The sequence below is a fragment of the Saccoglossus kowalevskii genome, chromosome 19 (genome assembly GCF_978046115.1).
Source record: "Saccoglossus kowalevskii chromosome 19, keSacKowa6.1, whole genome shotgun sequence".
Taxonomy (NCBI): Eukaryota; Metazoa; Hemichordata; class Enteropneusta; family Harrimaniidae; genus Saccoglossus; species Saccoglossus kowalevskii.
Genome location: NC_140659.1, coordinates 11,664,250 through 11,681,991, shown reverse-complemented (window position 1 = coordinate 11,681,991; position 17,742 = coordinate 11,664,250). Strand labels below are relative to the sequence as shown.

At 38.8% G+C, this 17,742-nt stretch overlaps 1 protein-coding gene across 1 annotated transcript in view; it reads left to right on the top strand.

The window, feature by feature from the left end:
- Positions 1-17,742, top strand: part of LOC100367508 (cadherin-23-like) — a 57,481-nt gene that overhangs the window by 17,651 nt on the left and 22,088 nt on the right. The window contains exons 16-23 of the mRNA XM_085493689.1: positions 8,189-8,425; positions 9,112-9,187; positions 10,171-10,512; positions 11,327-11,617; positions 12,532-12,750; positions 14,723-15,036; positions 15,596-15,709; positions 16,380-16,578. Coding sequence (XP_085349815.1) covers positions 8,189-8,425; positions 9,112-9,187; positions 10,171-10,512; positions 11,327-11,617; positions 12,532-12,750; positions 14,723-15,036; positions 15,596-15,709; positions 16,380-16,578 — 1,792 coding nt within the window. The remainder of the gene's footprint in view (positions 1-8,188; positions 8,426-9,111; positions 9,188-10,170; positions 10,513-11,326; positions 11,618-12,531; positions 12,751-14,722; positions 15,037-15,595; positions 15,710-16,379; positions 16,579-17,742) is intronic.

Below are 17,742 nucleotides of genomic sequence, written 5' to 3'. Positions count from 1 at the left end.
AAGGGAGCACCCCGCCCTCGCAACTGCCGAACACATGGCCACACATCCCTGTCGTACACAGATTGCACCGGTGTAGTCCGGTTTGGAGACGGCGGGTGACCGATACCTGGACCTTTCCAGGTGGTGACATCCGTTTACGGCATACCGCTGAAATCTCCATTTCCTCCCGTCAGTGTCTCCCCTGTTGGGCACTGCCAGGGGACTCCCGCAATGCTAAAGCAATCAGACAGGAAGTAGCAGTTTGCTGGGGAAAGACGCCATACACAGGGTACATCAGCCGGAACTGAGTCCAGGCTTCTACCCAAATGTGTTCGTAGTACCAAATCTACAAGTGGCAGGCGTCCAGTTTTGGACCTGGACAGACTGAATCAGTACGTGCCCCTCGATCGGTTCCACTTGGAGACACCATTCAGGGTTCTTCTCTCCATCCACCGTTTTGACTGGCTAGCCCCGCTAGACTTAAGCGAGGCCTACCTGCACGTATCGATGCACCTAGCGAGTTGCCATCTCCTTCGAATCGCCCAGCTGGGCCAAGTATTCGAACTTCGGTGCCCCCCGTTCGGGTTAGGCACAGCGCCCTACGTGTTCACCAGAGGGATGAAACAGGTAGTGCTGCTGCTTCACCAGATGTCGGTACACCTCAATCCGTACCCAGACTACTGGTTACCAACAACCCGGGCAAGGGGTAATAGCCAAACGCATCAGGCTAACACAGGATTTACTTCACCAGTTGGGCTCACTAGTAAATCGACAAGTCCCACCTTGAGCCAACGCGCAGTTGGTGTCCCTGGGCATGGAGTTTTGACACAGAGGTAAGCTTGGCTTAGCTATTTCAAGCGTATTGCTTAGCGCTAAGCAGCCTAGCCGAATGCCTAGTCAGCGTTCCCTCGGTGTCCCTTCGTGAACTAATGCGGATCATCGGAATGATGACCTCGGTTCGAAGGGTCGTTCCCCAGGCCGCACTACGCAGCCACCCGGTATAACGCTTGTTATAACGCCGAGCTCTCCTATGGGAACTAGATAGGCGGGTTTCGATATCGGACCAAGTGAAGGAAGCCCTGCCCTGGTGGTCGTCACTGACTAACCTCGGGCAGAGGGGCCCCCTTGGACCCGCTCGCCGCAGGTATGACTCTGGTAACAGATGCCTCCCCCCAGGGTTGGGGAGCGCATCTATTGGACGAACAAGCCCAAGGATATGGCTCCCGCATAGTTTCGGGACCACCATATCAACCGGCTCGAACTGTGAGCAGTGTACTTAGCACTACCACGCTTTCTACCCGTAGTTCGAGACCACAGAGTCCTGCTCCGCACAGACAACGCAGCGGTGGTCTCCTTCAAGAAGGAGGGGGGGACGCATTCCCCATCGTTGTCAGTCCTAGCGGAGCAAAATCCTCCTTTGGTGCCTGGAATACAATGTGGAGCTAACCGCACACCACCTTCCAGGGGTGAGGAACAGTCTGGCGACGCCCTTTCAGGGCGACTCCGTCTCCAGAACACGGAGTGGCTGATACCCCAGTGGGTAGCCTCCAGGCTGTTTCGGCTGTGGACGGTCCAAGGTTAGACTGTTTGCCGCACCCCGGAACACCAAGCTCCCAACGTACGTAACACTCCTGCTGACTCCAGGAGCCTGGGCCAGGGTCGCTTTGCTACCCCGCGGACCCACTTAGTTGTGTACGCTTTTTTCTCCCTTCCCGCTAGTCCACCAGGCACCGGAGAAGACTTCGACAGGTGCACACCTGCATATTATCATTGGTCGCACCCAATTGGCCAAACAGGGCCTAGTTTCCACTTCTGTCGGAAACGATAGTCGAAACACCAGCAGTGCTTCCGGACTTACCGGACATGCCGTCCCAACCAGACGGCGCACTACCACGAGCCCAGCGGGTATCACTTACCTGCATAGAGGCTCTCATTAGACCCGCACATACGAAAGCTTTATCTGAGCGGGCTGCCAACGTCCTGGCCAGGGCGAACAGGGATTCCACCAATGCAGCCTACATTTCTAGGCTGCGAGCATACACTGGTTAGTGTAGCGGAAGGGAGATTGATCGATACCATCCCTCTATTGGCCAGGTAGCAGGCTCCTTCGTCCACCTGTTTGACGAAGTGGGTTTGTCCTACGCAGCGATCGTTGGCTACAGGTCGGCCTTGTGCCCCACCATTCAAACGTACGGGAACAAGACTAACCAATTGTCCTACTATTAGGAGACTATTTACTGCTTTCCAGACGCTGAGACCCCATGCAAGGGAACTGCCCAACTGGGTCTTGTCGGCTGTGTTGTCCGCTCTAAGCAGACCGCCTTTTGAGCCTCTCTGATCAAGCACCACTCAAATTTTTGACGTGGAAAATAGTCTTCCTACTGGTCCTCGCCTCAGGTACGTGTCGGCCAGAACTGGGGGGCATTGTCCATCTCGGATGATGTACCGCCGTTATGGACAATCAAGTTGTGCTAAAGACACGAATCGGGTTTCTCGCCTAGAACCAAATCCCAGGACACGATTCTCACCCGATCGACATCCCCCTGCTGGCAAATATTGTCGGTCCGGAGGATCAGGAGGAATTGCTTCTCTACCCGGTCCGAGCGCTGAGTTGCCGCGAGAACCGTACCAGGTTTTCCAGACGGGGAACCAAACACATATTTTTGTGTTACGGCCCTGGCAAACAGAATAAGCCGGCTTCCTCGACTTCCATCTCCAGGTGGATTACTGCGACTGTACTGGAGGTCTATAATACAATATCCTCCTCAACACAGACCTTGCAGGGGCACCAAGTACGAGAACATGAGGTCCGTGCGATTGCTAACTCACTAGTGCTAGCGTCAGGTGCCCCCCTTCAAACACATTCTGAGGGCAGGCTTCTGAAGAACGCAGAACGTCTTCATCAACTACTACCTAAGAGACACCCAATCTATTGAGCAGGGTCTCTTCAGGTTAGGCCCCGTCGTAACGGGTCAGGCTTTGTTTGCTGACCCAGCCCGTACGACCGCAGGGGCCCCTGCGCATAGGCGATAAGTCAGTCTCGGCAGTTTTGCGGGCAGATTGTCTGTACCACTAGCACTCCCTGGAAGCTCCCAGGTTTCGCTTCTTTCGACCTATGCCCTCATGCGAACTGTTTCGGTCCTACTTCAAGCTTATCACCCCCAAATTCTAGCTTTCTCGGGCGCACCGAACCCTGTCACCACAGCAGCATTGGTTTCTTGCTTTGGGGACAGCACAGGCAAGGTAAGACACCACCTTTCTTGGATCTTAACTTAGGTCTTTTGAGTTTGTTTTCATCCCGGACTGGGGAAAGACTTTAATCATTCCTTTTTTTTCTGTTGGCTCGGAAAAACCCGCCACCTATCGGTGTCTGACTCTGCCTACAGTTCAAAATAGTCATTTTGACTGACTGGAGTCTATGGTGGGTAATTGAACGTAGTGAATTTAGGCGAGGGTTCTCCGAACCCGCCTATTCACATAGTTCATACCCACCATAGACTCCGGGTCCCCCCCAACCTCCCCACTCTTTCCGTCGCGTTGGTCTAAGTCCTCGAGGCGGAGAGAAAGGACCCAGAGTGATGGACGGCTACCTGTGGCGTTGCCACATGGCCTCGGTCACGTGGGTTCGTGACGTAAGGGGTAAAAGAATCTTGAGGTCATGGGGCTTCCCCTGACCTGGATTCTATCTCTCCGTCACCGGCAGAATCGCTGATTAATGCCTACAGTTCAAAATAGTCATTTTGACTGACCGGAGTCTATGGTGGGTATGAACTATGTGAATAGGCGGGTTCGGAGAACCCTCGCCTAAGTCCAATTGCTTTGATATTATATATATTGGTACTACATGTGGACCTCTCTCAGGTTTGTTCATTTCGTGATGATATCTTTAATTCTCTAATTTTGGTGAATATTTTTGTCATTTTTGGTAAAAAGTGATATTTTCAACTTCTTGTTAAAAACCGCAAGTTCAATTGCTTTGATATTAAATATATAGGTACTATATGTGGACCTCTCTCACATTTGTTCATTTTGTAATGATATCTTCAATTCTCTAATTTTGGTGAATATTTTTGTCATTTTTGGTAAAAAAATATATTTTTGACTTCTTGTTAAAAACCGCAAGTCCAATTGCTTTGATATTACATATATAGGTACTACATGTGTACCTCTCTCAGATTTGTTCATTTTGTGATGATATCTTCGATTCTTTAATTTTGGTGAATATTTTTGTCATTTTTGGTAAAAAGTGATATTTTCGACTTCTTGTTAAAAACTGAAAGTCCGATTGCTTTATTACATATATAGGTACTACATGTGGACTTCTCACAGATTTGTTCATTTTGTGATGATATCTTCAATTCTCTAATTTTGGTGAATATGTTTGTAATTTTTGGTAAAAAGTGATATTTTCGACTTCTTGTTAAAAACCAAATGTTCAATTGCTTTGATATTACATATATAGATACTACATGTAGACCTTTCTCAGATTTGTTCAATTTGTGATGATATCTTCAATTCTCTAATTTTGGTGAATATTTTTGTCATTTTTGGTAGAAAATAATATTTTCGACTTCTTGTTAAAAACTGTAAGTCCGATTGCTTTGATACTATACATATTGTTCATTTTCTAATGATGTCTTCAGTTCTTTAGTTGGAATTTGTGCATTGCTAACAGCGAGGCTATCTCAGTCGATAGGCTGCTTGTTAAAATTAATAACTGCAAGATATTCAAAACGAACTTTTTATTTAAAATTTAATACCTGTTTATAATTGTATAGTCTTCTCTCCCATAGTTTCTCAAAGTCTTCCATCACTCCCAAAGTGCCCCAAAGTCTTCCATCACTCCCATAGTGCCTCAAAGTCTTCTATCACTCCCATATTGTCTCAGAGTCTTTCATTACTCCTATAGTGCCTCAAAGTCTTCCATCACTCCCATAGTTTCTCAAAGTCTTCCATTACTCTCATGGTGTCTCAATGTCTTTCATAACTCCCATAGTGTCCCAGTCTTCAATCACTCCCATAGTGTCTCAAAGTCTTCTATCACTCCCATAGTGTCTCAAAGTCTTCCATTACTCCTATAGTGTCTCAATGTCTTTCATAACTCTCATAGTGTCTCAAAGTCTTCCATTACTTCCAGTGTCTCAAAGTCTTCTATCACTCCCATAGTGTCTCAATGTCTTCCATCACTCCCATAGTGTCTCAATGTCTTCCATTACTCCTATAGTGTCTCAAAGTCTTCTATCACTCCCATAGTGCCTCAAAGTCTTCTATCACTCCCATAGTGCCTCAAAGTCTTCCATCACTCCCATAGTGCCTCAAAGTCTTCCATCACTCCCATAGTGCCTCAAAGTCTTCTATCACTCTCATAGTGTCTCAATGTCTTCCATTACTCCTATAGTGTCTCAAAGTCTTCTATCACTCCCATAGTGCCTCAAAGTCTTCTATCACTCCCATAGTGCCTCAAAGTCTTCCATCACTCCTATAGTGTCTCAATGTCTTCCATCACTCCCATAGTGTCTCAATGTCTTCCATTACTCCTATAGTGTCTCAAAGTCTTATATCACTCCCATAGTGCCTCAAAGTCTTCTATCACTCCTAGTGTCTCAAAGTCTTCTATCACTCCCATAGTGTCTCAATGTCTTCCATTACTCCTATAGTGTCTCAAAGTCTTCTATCACTCCCATAGTGCCTCAAAGTCTTCCATCACTCCTATAGTGTCTCAAAGTCTTCCATTACTCCTATAGTGTCTCAAAGTCTTCTATCACTCCTGTAGTGTCTCAAAGTCTTCTATCACTCCCATAGTGCCTCAAAGTCTTCCATCACTCCCATAGTGTCTCAATGTCTTCCATTTCTCCTATAGTGTCTCAAAGTCTTCTATCACTCCTGTAGTGTCTCAAAGTCTTCTATCACTCCCATAGTGCCTCAAAGTCTTCTATCACTCCCATAGTGTCTCAATGTCTTCCATTACTCCTATAGTGTCTCAAAGTCTTCTATCACTCCCATAGTGCCTCAAAGTCTTCTATCACTCCCATAGTGCCTCAAAGTCTTCCATCACTCCTATAGTGTCTCAAAGTCTTCTATCACTCCCATAGTGTCTCAATGTCTTCCATTACGCCTATAGTGTCTCAAAGTCTTCTATCACTCCCATAGTGTCTCAAAGTCTTCCATTACTCCTATAGTGTCTCAAAGTCTTCCATTACTCCTATAGTGTCTCAAAGTCTTCTATCACTCCCAGTGTCTCAAAGTTTTCTATCACTCCCATAGTGCCTCAAAGTCTTCCATCACTCCTATAGTGCCTCAAAGTCTTCTATCACTCCCATAGTGTCTCAATGTCTTCCATTACTCCTATAGTGTCTCAAAGTCTTCTATCACTCCCATAGTGTCTCAATGTCTTCCATTACTCCTATAGTGTCTCAGTCTTCTATCACTCCCATAGTGTCTCAATGTCTTCCATTACTCCTATAGTGTCTCAAAGTCTTCTATCACTCCCATAGTGCCTCAAAGTCTTCCATCACTCCTATAGTGTCTCAAAGTCTTCTATCACTCCCATAGTGTCTCAATGTCTTCCATTACTCCTATAGTGTCTCAAAGTCTTCTATCACTCCCATAGTGCCTCAAAGTCTTCTATCACTCCCATAGTGCCTCAAAGTCTTCTATCACTCCCATAGTGTCTCAATGTCTTCCATTACTCCCATAGTGTCTCAAAGTCTTCTATCACTCCCATAGTGCCTCAAAGTCTTCTATCACTCCTGTAGTGTCTCAAAGTCTTCTATCACTCCCATAGTGCCTCAAAGTCTTCTATCACTCCCATAGTATCTCAATGTCTTCCATTACTCCTATAGTGTCTCAAAGTCTTCTATCACTCCCATAGTGCCTCAAAGTCTTCCATCACTCCTATAGTGTCTCAAAGTCTTCTATCACTCCCATAGTGTCTCAATGTCTTCCATTACTCCTATAGTGTCTCAAAGTCTTCTATCACTCCCATAGTGCCTCAAAGTTTTCTATCACTCCCATAGTGCCTCAAAGTCTCCCATTACTCCCATAGTGCCTCAAAGTCTCCCATTACTCCCATAGTGCCTCAAAGTCTTCTATCACTCCCATAGTGCCTCAAAGTCTTCTATCACTCCCATAGTGCCTCAAAGTCTTCAATCACTCCCATAGTGTCTCAAAGTCTTCCATTACTCCCATAGTGTCTCAAAGTCTTCCATCACTCCTACAGTGTCTCAAAGTCTTCCATCACTCCCATAGTGTCTCAAAGTCTTCCATCACTCCTATAGTGTCTCAAAGTCTTCCATTACTCCCATAGTGTCTCAATGTCTTCCATCACTCCCATAGTGCCTCAAAGTCTTCCATTACTCCCATAGTGTCTCAAAGTCTTCCATCACTCCCATAGTGCTTCAAAGTCTTCCATCACTCCCATAGTGTCTCAAAGTCTTCCATCACTCCCATAGTGTCTCAATGTCTTCAATCACTCCCATAGTGTCTCAAAGTCTTCCGTTACTCCTATAGTGTCGCAATGTCTGCCATCACTCCCATAGTGTCTCAAAGTCTTCCATCACTCCCATAGTGTCTCAAATCAGTTGCCTGTAAGACACTAGAGTTATAACATATAACTTGCCTATAACTTAGTACCGATATTATTATTTCATGAAGATGCAAGGTGATTTTTACAAGATTCACATTCATTGTTGGACAGTGACAATAAGGTTATTTTCTTGTGTTTTGCATTGCTTTTATGCACTATTGTATACCCTAACTCATCTGAAAAAATACCCATATAGACTATCAAACTTTATCAAAAATAAGGAAATTCTACTACCTAATGTAACTAAATCAGAAAATTTAGAGTGTCATGCTACCTCAGGATGTAAAGTATATGCCATATATGAAGCATCTCCACATTAGTGTGTGGAACCAGAGTAACCAACCTTTTTTCAGCTTTATCAAAAATATGGTAAGGGCCACTGAGTGTGAAGTGCTGTAGAATCTGTATTAGAAGCCACAGCTTCTATTAAAATGGTACAATGCAACAGTAGGGGATGAGGCATCTATTCATGTGAGAAATGGTGAATTTTCGGTTTTCAATTGTTCAAAAAGAATGGGTGGGACTTTTATTAATGATGCAGCTTCTAATACAGATTTTACGGTATTTCAGTTTTATTACCAAAATTTACCGGTAGTCATTCGTTTTTGGTCATTTTTGTTTCAGGCCAATGATAAGGACATTGACGAAAATGCTGAGATAGTATACAGTATAGTTGATGTGGAACCACAAAGTATGAGCTTCTTTGTAAATTCATCCACTGGTGTGATTGGATTGATTGATACATTGGACTACGATACAATGGATGAGAAGTATGAGGGGAGATATATGCTAACAGTAATGGCGCAGGATGGTGGTAACCCACCTCTTAACAGTACAACAGAAGTTAGTATTGGAGTGGAGGTGAGTCTATTTGTATTATCACATTTTTTCCATCCTTGAAACTTGGAAAAGAGCAGAATTAGAAAAAAAATGCACAGGAAAAAAGCATTGAAAATCCTGCATGGATCAATAAAGAGAAAAGAAAACAATTACACACGCCAAAAAAGTTAGCACAAAATCAAGTGAAGGAAAAATATCATTAGTACAGTTTTTTTCACAATCGCCCCCTCAGTTTTTAGAGGTCCACCCTTTATACTCATTTGGGGGTCAGGGAGCTACTGTGGAAGTTGAAAAATTCAGAGGGTTTAATTTTTAATAGTGGATTTGATGTTGCAGGAATATTCACTGGGTTTTTAATCTCACAGATTTGTGAAGGAAACAATGCATTCAATTATCAATTTTGAATATTCTATGTTCTTTAATTTAGTGCGATCAGCAAAAACAAAACCCAGGAAATAATCAAGCTCTATGCAGTGAATAGGCATAGGAGTAACATTTATCATGGAAAATGTTAGAATGTCCATGCTGCATATTTATGTTTGACTATATTTTATATTGATTGGGGGTTGAGTAACGAAGCACTGCTTGCTACAAATGTGGGTATAGGCGCAAAACAGAAATTCCTGTAATCTGATTTCCAATAAGTTGATAAATTGTACATGTATCAGCTCTAGCAAATTGACACATTTTTTTTTTCATATTTGCAGGGCATAAATGACAACCAGCCTGTGTTCAGTGAACCACTCTATACTGCAAGTATCTCAGAACTAGCCAGTGATATGGGTGAGAAATTTATATGCATAACTGTATCTCATGTACATTGACCTTTGATGCAAACACTAGCAATACAGATTGCACATGTATGCACTTCCTTACTGCTCATAACTGAGCTCCAAACCTTAATTAACATACTGTAGAATACTTTATTTTCGCTGGAATTAATTTTCGCTGAAAAGGCTTTTTGGGCGTTTTGTATGGAACTTATTTTCACTGATTTTTGATGAATGTAATGTGAAATATAGGAAAAAAGTATATTCGCTGGATTTTATTTTCACGGAATCATCCCTTCAGCGAAAATAGCGAAAATAAATTCCAAGCGAAAATAATGTATTCTACAGTATTGTAAAATGAGAATTAATAAGTAAAATTCCTATAGACCTTCTACATACATTGATATGATTCGTTTTCAATCCTATCCTGTGTTGTGTTGTTGAGAGACTTTTAACTTTGAGTTATGAAAACATTCAGTTACAAAAATGATCATATTTCAGAAACCACACCCACTTTTGATAAAACACGCTCAAATTGTAACTCAATGTTCAATTATCAGTTAACCAAATTTTGAGTTATATGCAACATAGTGTTTTTTTTTTAACGTTCAAAATAAGTAACTCAAATTTTAAAACAGTTAACCAAACATTGAGGTATGGGAAACATAAAATGTTAAACAAAACAAAAATGTTATGTTGCTCATAACTTGAAGTTCGGATAACTGTCAGTTAAAGTTCAAGTTACTAAATGTGGATGTTCAACAAAAACTTAAATATAAGTTACCCACAACTCAAAGTTCTGTTAACTATTAATTAAACATCAAGTTACAATTGGAGTGTGGTTTCGCAAAAGTTGGTGTGGTCATTTCTTGAACAACTCAGCGTCTCATTGTTTTAATAAAAAAACTAAAAAGCATCTGTATTTTATGGAAAGCTATTTAAATTTTTTTCTCTGCCAAATGCTCAATAATAACAATTTATTTTTGTGTGTTTCAGATTACGTAGTTACTGTATTCGCTAGTGACCTTGATGCATCATGGGAAGAAAGTCCATTTAAACATCATAGTATCATAGATTATAGGATTGTTAGCGGTTCTGGCGATAAATTCAGTTTGATTCCAACATCTGGTCCGTACACCAATGTGACAGTTGCTCCAGGTGTTGCAAACCTAGACCCAGAACAAACTGGTCGTGATTTTTATGACATGGTGTTATCAGCAACTGACCGTGGTAACAACCCATTGTATAACGAGACCTCAGTGCAAGTAAAAATTATTGATATCAACAATAAACCACCAGTTTTTGATTTAGAAGAAGTTGTTGAATCACTTTTAGAAGGTAATATTTAATATTTATATTTTTTGATGGGGCTCAAATTTTACAGGTTTTATCAAATTGGCAATTGAGGGAGCTTTTACAGAATTTTTGGTGATGCATATGCTGACCACAAACACAACTTTTCTTTTAGTCTTATGTTCACCATATTATATTAGACTATTAGGAGTGCATCTCCAATAGAAGTGCACATCAATCAAAACGGGCATTTATTGTTTGATGAATTATTAAAATATGACTTACATATATATATATGGGAAAAAAATAGCAAGTAATTCAAATTGTGTATAGATTTGTGACTAAATTCTTTACTTAACTCTAACGACAACATTTATCGATACTGTTAACTGGCTGTTGTCGTTTGAATTGTTTTCTATATTTGGACTAGTATTTTATAGCAAAGGAATTGAAATATCTATATTTTGATTGTGGAAACGCATAATTGTGAGAATGTGCTTGCTAGCTTCTTGGATATATGATAATTGATTTTTTACTGCAGATGGCTAGCCCGATTACTTTCATAGTACATGTATATATGTTGGTACCCTCGGTGGACCTCTCTCAACTTCAATTTGCTAATTTTTTACTTCTCAAAATGTGTATTACCGGGTAGTATTTATATTGACAGTGCAAACATTTAATCAGTGATTCAGTTTCAGCTTTGAGCATTTCAGAAAAAACATCATTCACCTTCTGTTTTTAGGGAAATAGTCGCTAGACTGCTAGTTAAACATTGCAGGTAATGCAGATCAGATTTTATTGTAAAAAATGAAATAAGAAATTTAATAGATTCATTTATCTGTTCTTTGGGTTTCAGATGTTGATATAGGAACTGAAGTTACAACGATGTCGGCGACAGATCCAGATGAGAATGCTGATCTTTTTTACAACATTACTAATATTGGGGCGATCAATGAACGAGGTGAAGATGTATCTTATGATGAGCATGGTGATAATCTATATATCAATCAGTTCAGAATTAATGAGACTACTGGTACTGTTTATGTAAATGAATTACTAGACAGGGAAAAAGCTGAAGTCTTCCATTTAGACATTATGGTTACCGATCTTAATGCTGTGGAGAATATTGAGACTCAATTTGATGAAGGTATGTTAAAGGGCGGTGGTCGTGGCACTGCACATGTGCGATATTTGTGTTGATAAACATTGTTTTTCTTTTAATGTAAATCACATGTATCAGGTTTGACCTGGGTGCGACTTGCACTAATTACCAGAGGTGACTTCTTCGTTATCTTCTAATCACCTAAAAATACCTAATTAAATCTTGGTAATGTCTCAGTTTTTACTCGTTGATCTGCGCAACAGTCAAAGGCACAATCTTTGTTTATATGAGACCCGTATATCTCACACATGTGTGGCACGACAACTACACTATCAGTGGTGTTCTTAATTGAGAGAACGAGCAAGTGTGTACAACATTAAAGAGAGTGAGCTTGGGGGAACAGGGCTTGAACTTTTGAGAGTTGAGAGGGTCCCCATTTTCAACACAAAATTTGATAAAATTATTCACCCTATTAAATGTACATCTAGAAATAGAATGGGGTAAATTTGTATTTTTTTGAAAGGCATTAAGGTAAACTCCTTGATGATCAAGGCAGTTGCCCTAATTCACCGATGTCTCTGTGAAGTTCAAGCTCGGGAAGAGATTTATTGTAGGCAGTGATTTTAATCGAATTTTGCATCATGATTCAAAAATGTAACTCTACTTGGATTCAAGAATATGTAAATTTGCATAAAGAAAATCTAACTTTCAGTCTCTTACATTACTGAATTAAATAGACCGGTGTATGATATGGAAATACGCAGGGTTAACATGTCTGGTAACATGTTTGTACCTATTAAACAAGGGGCTGTCCATTAAAATTTCCCATCATGCACTGGTGCAATCCTGCAGATTGAGGAGCCAAGCTTTAACTGAAAATAAAATCATCATAAATGCAAATGTTTTCTGATTTTTTCTGGTCACTATAATGAAAGTACAATATTCTATCGTATTTACAGCAACATTAGAAGTACGCGTGGAGGATGTGAATGACAATGAACCTCATTTTCAAAATATGGATGGTGAGAATTACTACTATGGAACATTGCAGGAGGAGAATATTGACGTTGTCTATCCAGATGTAACAGCTGAAGATCCAGATAAAGGAACCAATGGCGATGTAGAGTATTACATTGTTGAGAACAGTACTGGACACTTGACAATTGACAAAGAAACAGGTATGTCCTAGTGGTTAAAAAATGTGTGCATTACAACATTTAGAGAAAGTGAATGAGAAATTAAAATTAAAGTATGTATAATTTAATAACAAAAATATGCTAGCATGTATTAATTTTGAATTTTTTTTGCTGAGGCTATTTAGTTCATATACCATTTACATGTACCAATGAAAACAACATAAACATTGTTTTTAGCTCTGATTGTCCGTCGGCTCCGTCGTCCGTGTCAATGTTTTACTTTTTTGACTTCTTCCTGAAAACTACAAATCTGAATGCTTTGATACTTGGTGTATATGTACCTTGGGTAGACCTCTCTCAGATTTGTTCATTTTGTGATAATATCTCTAGTTCTCTAATTTTGGTGAATATTTTTGTCATTTTTGGTAAAAAGTGGTATTTTCGACTTCTTGTTAAAAACCGCAAGTCATTTTAGTGAATATTTTTGTCATTTTTGATAAAAAGTGGTATTTTCGACTTCTTGTTAAAAACCGCAGGTTCGATTGCTTTGAAATTACATATATAGGTACTACATGTTGACCTCTCTCAGATTTGTTCATTTTGTGATGATATCTTTAATTCTCTAATTTTAGTGAATATTTTGTGATGATATCTTTAGTTCTCTAATTTTGGTGAATATTTTTGTCATATTTGGTAAAAAGTGGTATTTTCGACTTCTTGTTAAAAACCGCAAGTCTGATTGTTTTGATATTACATATATAAGTACTTCATGTGGACCTCTCTCAGATTTGTTCATTTTATGATGATATGTTCAATTCTCTAATTTTAATGATTATTTTTGTCTTTTTTGGTAAAAAGTGATACTTTCGAATTCTTGTTGCAAACAGCAAGTCTGATTGCTTTGATACTATACATATTGTTCCTTTTCTAATGATATCTTCAGTTCTTCAATTGAAATGTGCATTGCTAACAGCAGAGCTATCTCAGCCGACAGGCTGCTTGTTTAGTTTTTGTGTAGATTTATTATGCTTTCCTGTCATAGGCCCGCCAGCCTGGGTATATTTTTAGACATTTAACTATTTGAGTGCATCCCTGCCCATTTTTATCAGGCATTGATAATGGGTTTAATCTAAAGAATAAAGATGCTGTTTATTAAACGATGCTTGAAAAAAATTGTGTTTCAATCCATGAAAATCATGATTGATACAGTAGCCATTTAATAAATAATAAATTGCAAATATTTTACTAGGCATGGTGAACAATGCAACATGTGGTGTGCACTCCTTCTCACTCACTCACGGTGAACCCAATGTGCAATACTGTTCAGTGATTGGAAGCATTTAACTTTCAAAACGCCAAAAATGTGACCATCAAGTCATGAAACCTAGTCTCTGGACATCGTTTTACTTTTCTCACAGTGCCCATAGTCTTGCATACAGTCTATTGTTTGTTTATTGGTGTTTTTTTAATAAAATAAAATTTCATGTGAGTGTGAGTATCTTCAGCGCTTAGGCAAATATTTAATAATTATTATACATCTGTCACCGTAACGCCATAAGTTACAGCGTTCCGTAATTTTGTGATATTGCACTGGGTATTTTTCATCCTAGCATAATAGGAAACACAAATTCCAAATATGGAACGATTATGCACGTAAGTGTCCTCTAATAATAAAAACAAACATGGCTACCCCCAGCGTTTGACCGGACACACACAAAGTATTTGCTAAATCTGTTCTAAACGTATTGGATTTCAGCATTCCTGTGATGTATCCCTGGGAGGAAAATGTATAATAATTAGGTACAGACAGTATGCAGTCGCATCGACCTCCGCTGCGCATTGGTCGATGCGACTGCTGTACTGTCTTCGTACATACTTTGCAGTATCCTCATAATTACCTCATAGTAGTGCAACTGTTCAGCAATACCATAACTGACTGGAAACTTCATAGATTTTATGTTGTCATGTTTACAAAATATCACTAGTGTTATTTATTATGCTGTTCATTCTATAGGGGATATTACTCTCAACTATGAAGTTGATCGTGAAGAATATGAGTGGTTGAACATTACAGTAGGAGCGATGGATAAGGGAAATCCTCCTTTGAATTCAACAGCTGCAGTGTATTTCCAAATTACTGATATCAACGACAATGCACCAGTGTTCACCAACCTTGAAAATGAAACTGAAGTGCTGGAAAATGCTACCATTGGAACACCGATTTTTACTGTATCCGCTACAGACGATGATATTGGAAACAATGCTTTCATTGTATATAGTATAACAGCTGGTGATGAAGACAAAATGTTTTACATTAACATGTATACTGTAAGTCATTCTGCTCATATGTATATATGTCATTAAACTAGTTGCAAACATTACTGTAAAATGACTAATTTTCACTGGGTTTAAATTTCACTGATTTAGCATTTCAGACATTTTCAGTGGATTTTAAATTCACAGTTTTATCATTTAGATAATGCGTTCCATGCTCATTTTTACATATTCACTGGGTTTTAATTTAGCACATTTTCCAGTCAGCAAAATTAAAACCCAGTGAATAATAAATTCTTTTACAGTATTCTAACATACTTAATATATATAACAGAATAAAGAATACACAACTGTGAGTTCCTGGCTGTGATTAATGTTTATAAGGAGTGCAGAGATAAAATGAAATAATCAGAAATCTGAAACCTAGTACATGAAATAAGAATACAAATTATTATTGTCTAAAATGTTGATATTATTGCAAATTTTGTGCTCAGTAATTATCTTTTTAATACTAAGAGGTCTTAACTACGAATGAAAAGATATACTCATTTACATGTTCAAATCATTTTAAGGTATGTACTCTTTAATTGCATTATGTTTTTTTCTACTCTAGGGAGTTGTATATGTAAATAAATCCTTAGACAGAGAAACCACTGATAAATACCTACTGAGTATCACGGCTTCAGACAATCCTGGTGGATCATCTCACTTACAATCAACTGATACTGTAAGTATAGTTTAGTCCACCTTGTTATACATATCTTGAAATTTTGTCTGACGACATGAGATGAAAATATATTATTGTTTTGATAATATTTGGATAATAATAGTTTTCTATTATAAACAGTTCTCTCCCATAATGCATTGCATTGATGCACATTAAACCTGCTCATTAGTGCATTATTTGTATTCAGCAGAATCTGTCTTAACGTGGGTATTCATTGAGGGATGTGTTGGGGTGGCTAATAGCTTGTTGGTTTTGGTAATACTATGAGGTTATTACGAGGATACCTCAAAGTATGCACGCAGACAGTACACCGTCGCACGCGTCGGCCGATACTCTCGCTGTACTGTCTTTGTGCATACTTTGAGGTACCCTCTTAATAACCTTATTAATATACATTTTTTTATGTCTAAGAATACATCATGGGAATGCCGAAATCCTACAAGTTTTGAACAGAATCAGCGAACTTTTTTGTATGGAGTCTGGTCAAACCCTGGTAGCAGCCATGTTTGTTTTTATTAGCTTACACACGTAATGATTTGCATTTCCATATATGGTAGAATGAAATACCCAGTAAAATACCGCAAAATTACGTCACACTTCAACTTATGACAGAAGTACAATGTATAATTATAATGTCTGATATGCGGGATTATTTGTTTTCATATAACAGCTGACAGTTACAATACTGGATGTAAACGACGAAGCTCCAGAATTCACAGATGACTCTTATAAGGCTTCTGTCAGGGAAGATGAAATAAAAGGTCATAGTATCATTACTGTCATTGCTATCGATAATGACCTGGGTGACGGTGGAGAAGTGGTATATAGTTTCAATGATGACAAACGAAACGATACTTATAATAATGATGGTAAATAAATGTTTTTTAAATTAAAAATGTATTAATATTATTATAGTAATTATTTTTATCATTTCCATTTAATAACTGTAATTTTTTCAACTACCATTCATTTTTTCTTTGTGACATTCACATTCAGTCTGCCTCCTTTACTATAAAACCTATGTAAACTGTACAATTGTTGCTGCTGGTAAATTTGATTTGATGATTTATTTACCTGTAGTGGCATTTATGAATACACCATTTGTTGGAAACTTAAATTCTGAAAGTTGGAAGATATCCACATTAGAATTTTGTTGCTGATAGCAAAACGTCACTTAGCATCTTGGGGTGACATTAAATTTATAATAATACTGAATCACACTGGATTCTTTGTTTGATGATCAAAGATGGACTAAACTAGTATTTGATGTGAAGCATTAAGATTAGACTGAGATGCACACTATATAGCCTTTGGGTCTCTTTATTTTGAATTTTCAGTTGTGTTTAGCTATCACCTGATGCAATACAATGACTCGGTTCATTGTAGTGAAGACAATAGTATAAACTTAATTGATAAATTAATATGTCACATTTTGATCAATATAACTCTGTAATATTCATTTACAGTTTTGGTTATTGGCCAAGTTAATCAAGATGAGATTTTGCGTATTTTGTGAAAGACGCAGACTGAACATCTGCTGCAAAAAATAGAACAATTTTGAATCAGAATTTCTTTTTTATAGCTCAATTCGATTTTTGAAAGGTGAATATTGTGTTTAGTTTGTGGTGTGGTCAAAACTTATCATCATCAAATGTTATAACACATTATTAAGCATGGAAATATTCGCAAAGTTTTTCAAATTCCATGCAATGTTTTGATGTCACTGCGATGCTATGATTTTTGTTTCTCCTGTTTTTACGTTCGATTTCACACATAACACATAAAGCATACCATCGGTAAATGGAAAATGGTCTATTGAAAGGGCTTACTTTTAACTAAGTTTTGTCAAAATTCCAAATTAACAATAAAGACCCTGAGATAAATGACTGAAATAATTAGTTTACAGAAGTTTTAAGTTTACCAATTCAGATTTATTTTACATGTACTTTTTTTTTAGCTGGAATTAATTTTAGCTGAAAAGACTATTTGTCGTGTAAAAAATTGATAAAGTTCACTGTTTTATTCCTTCAGTG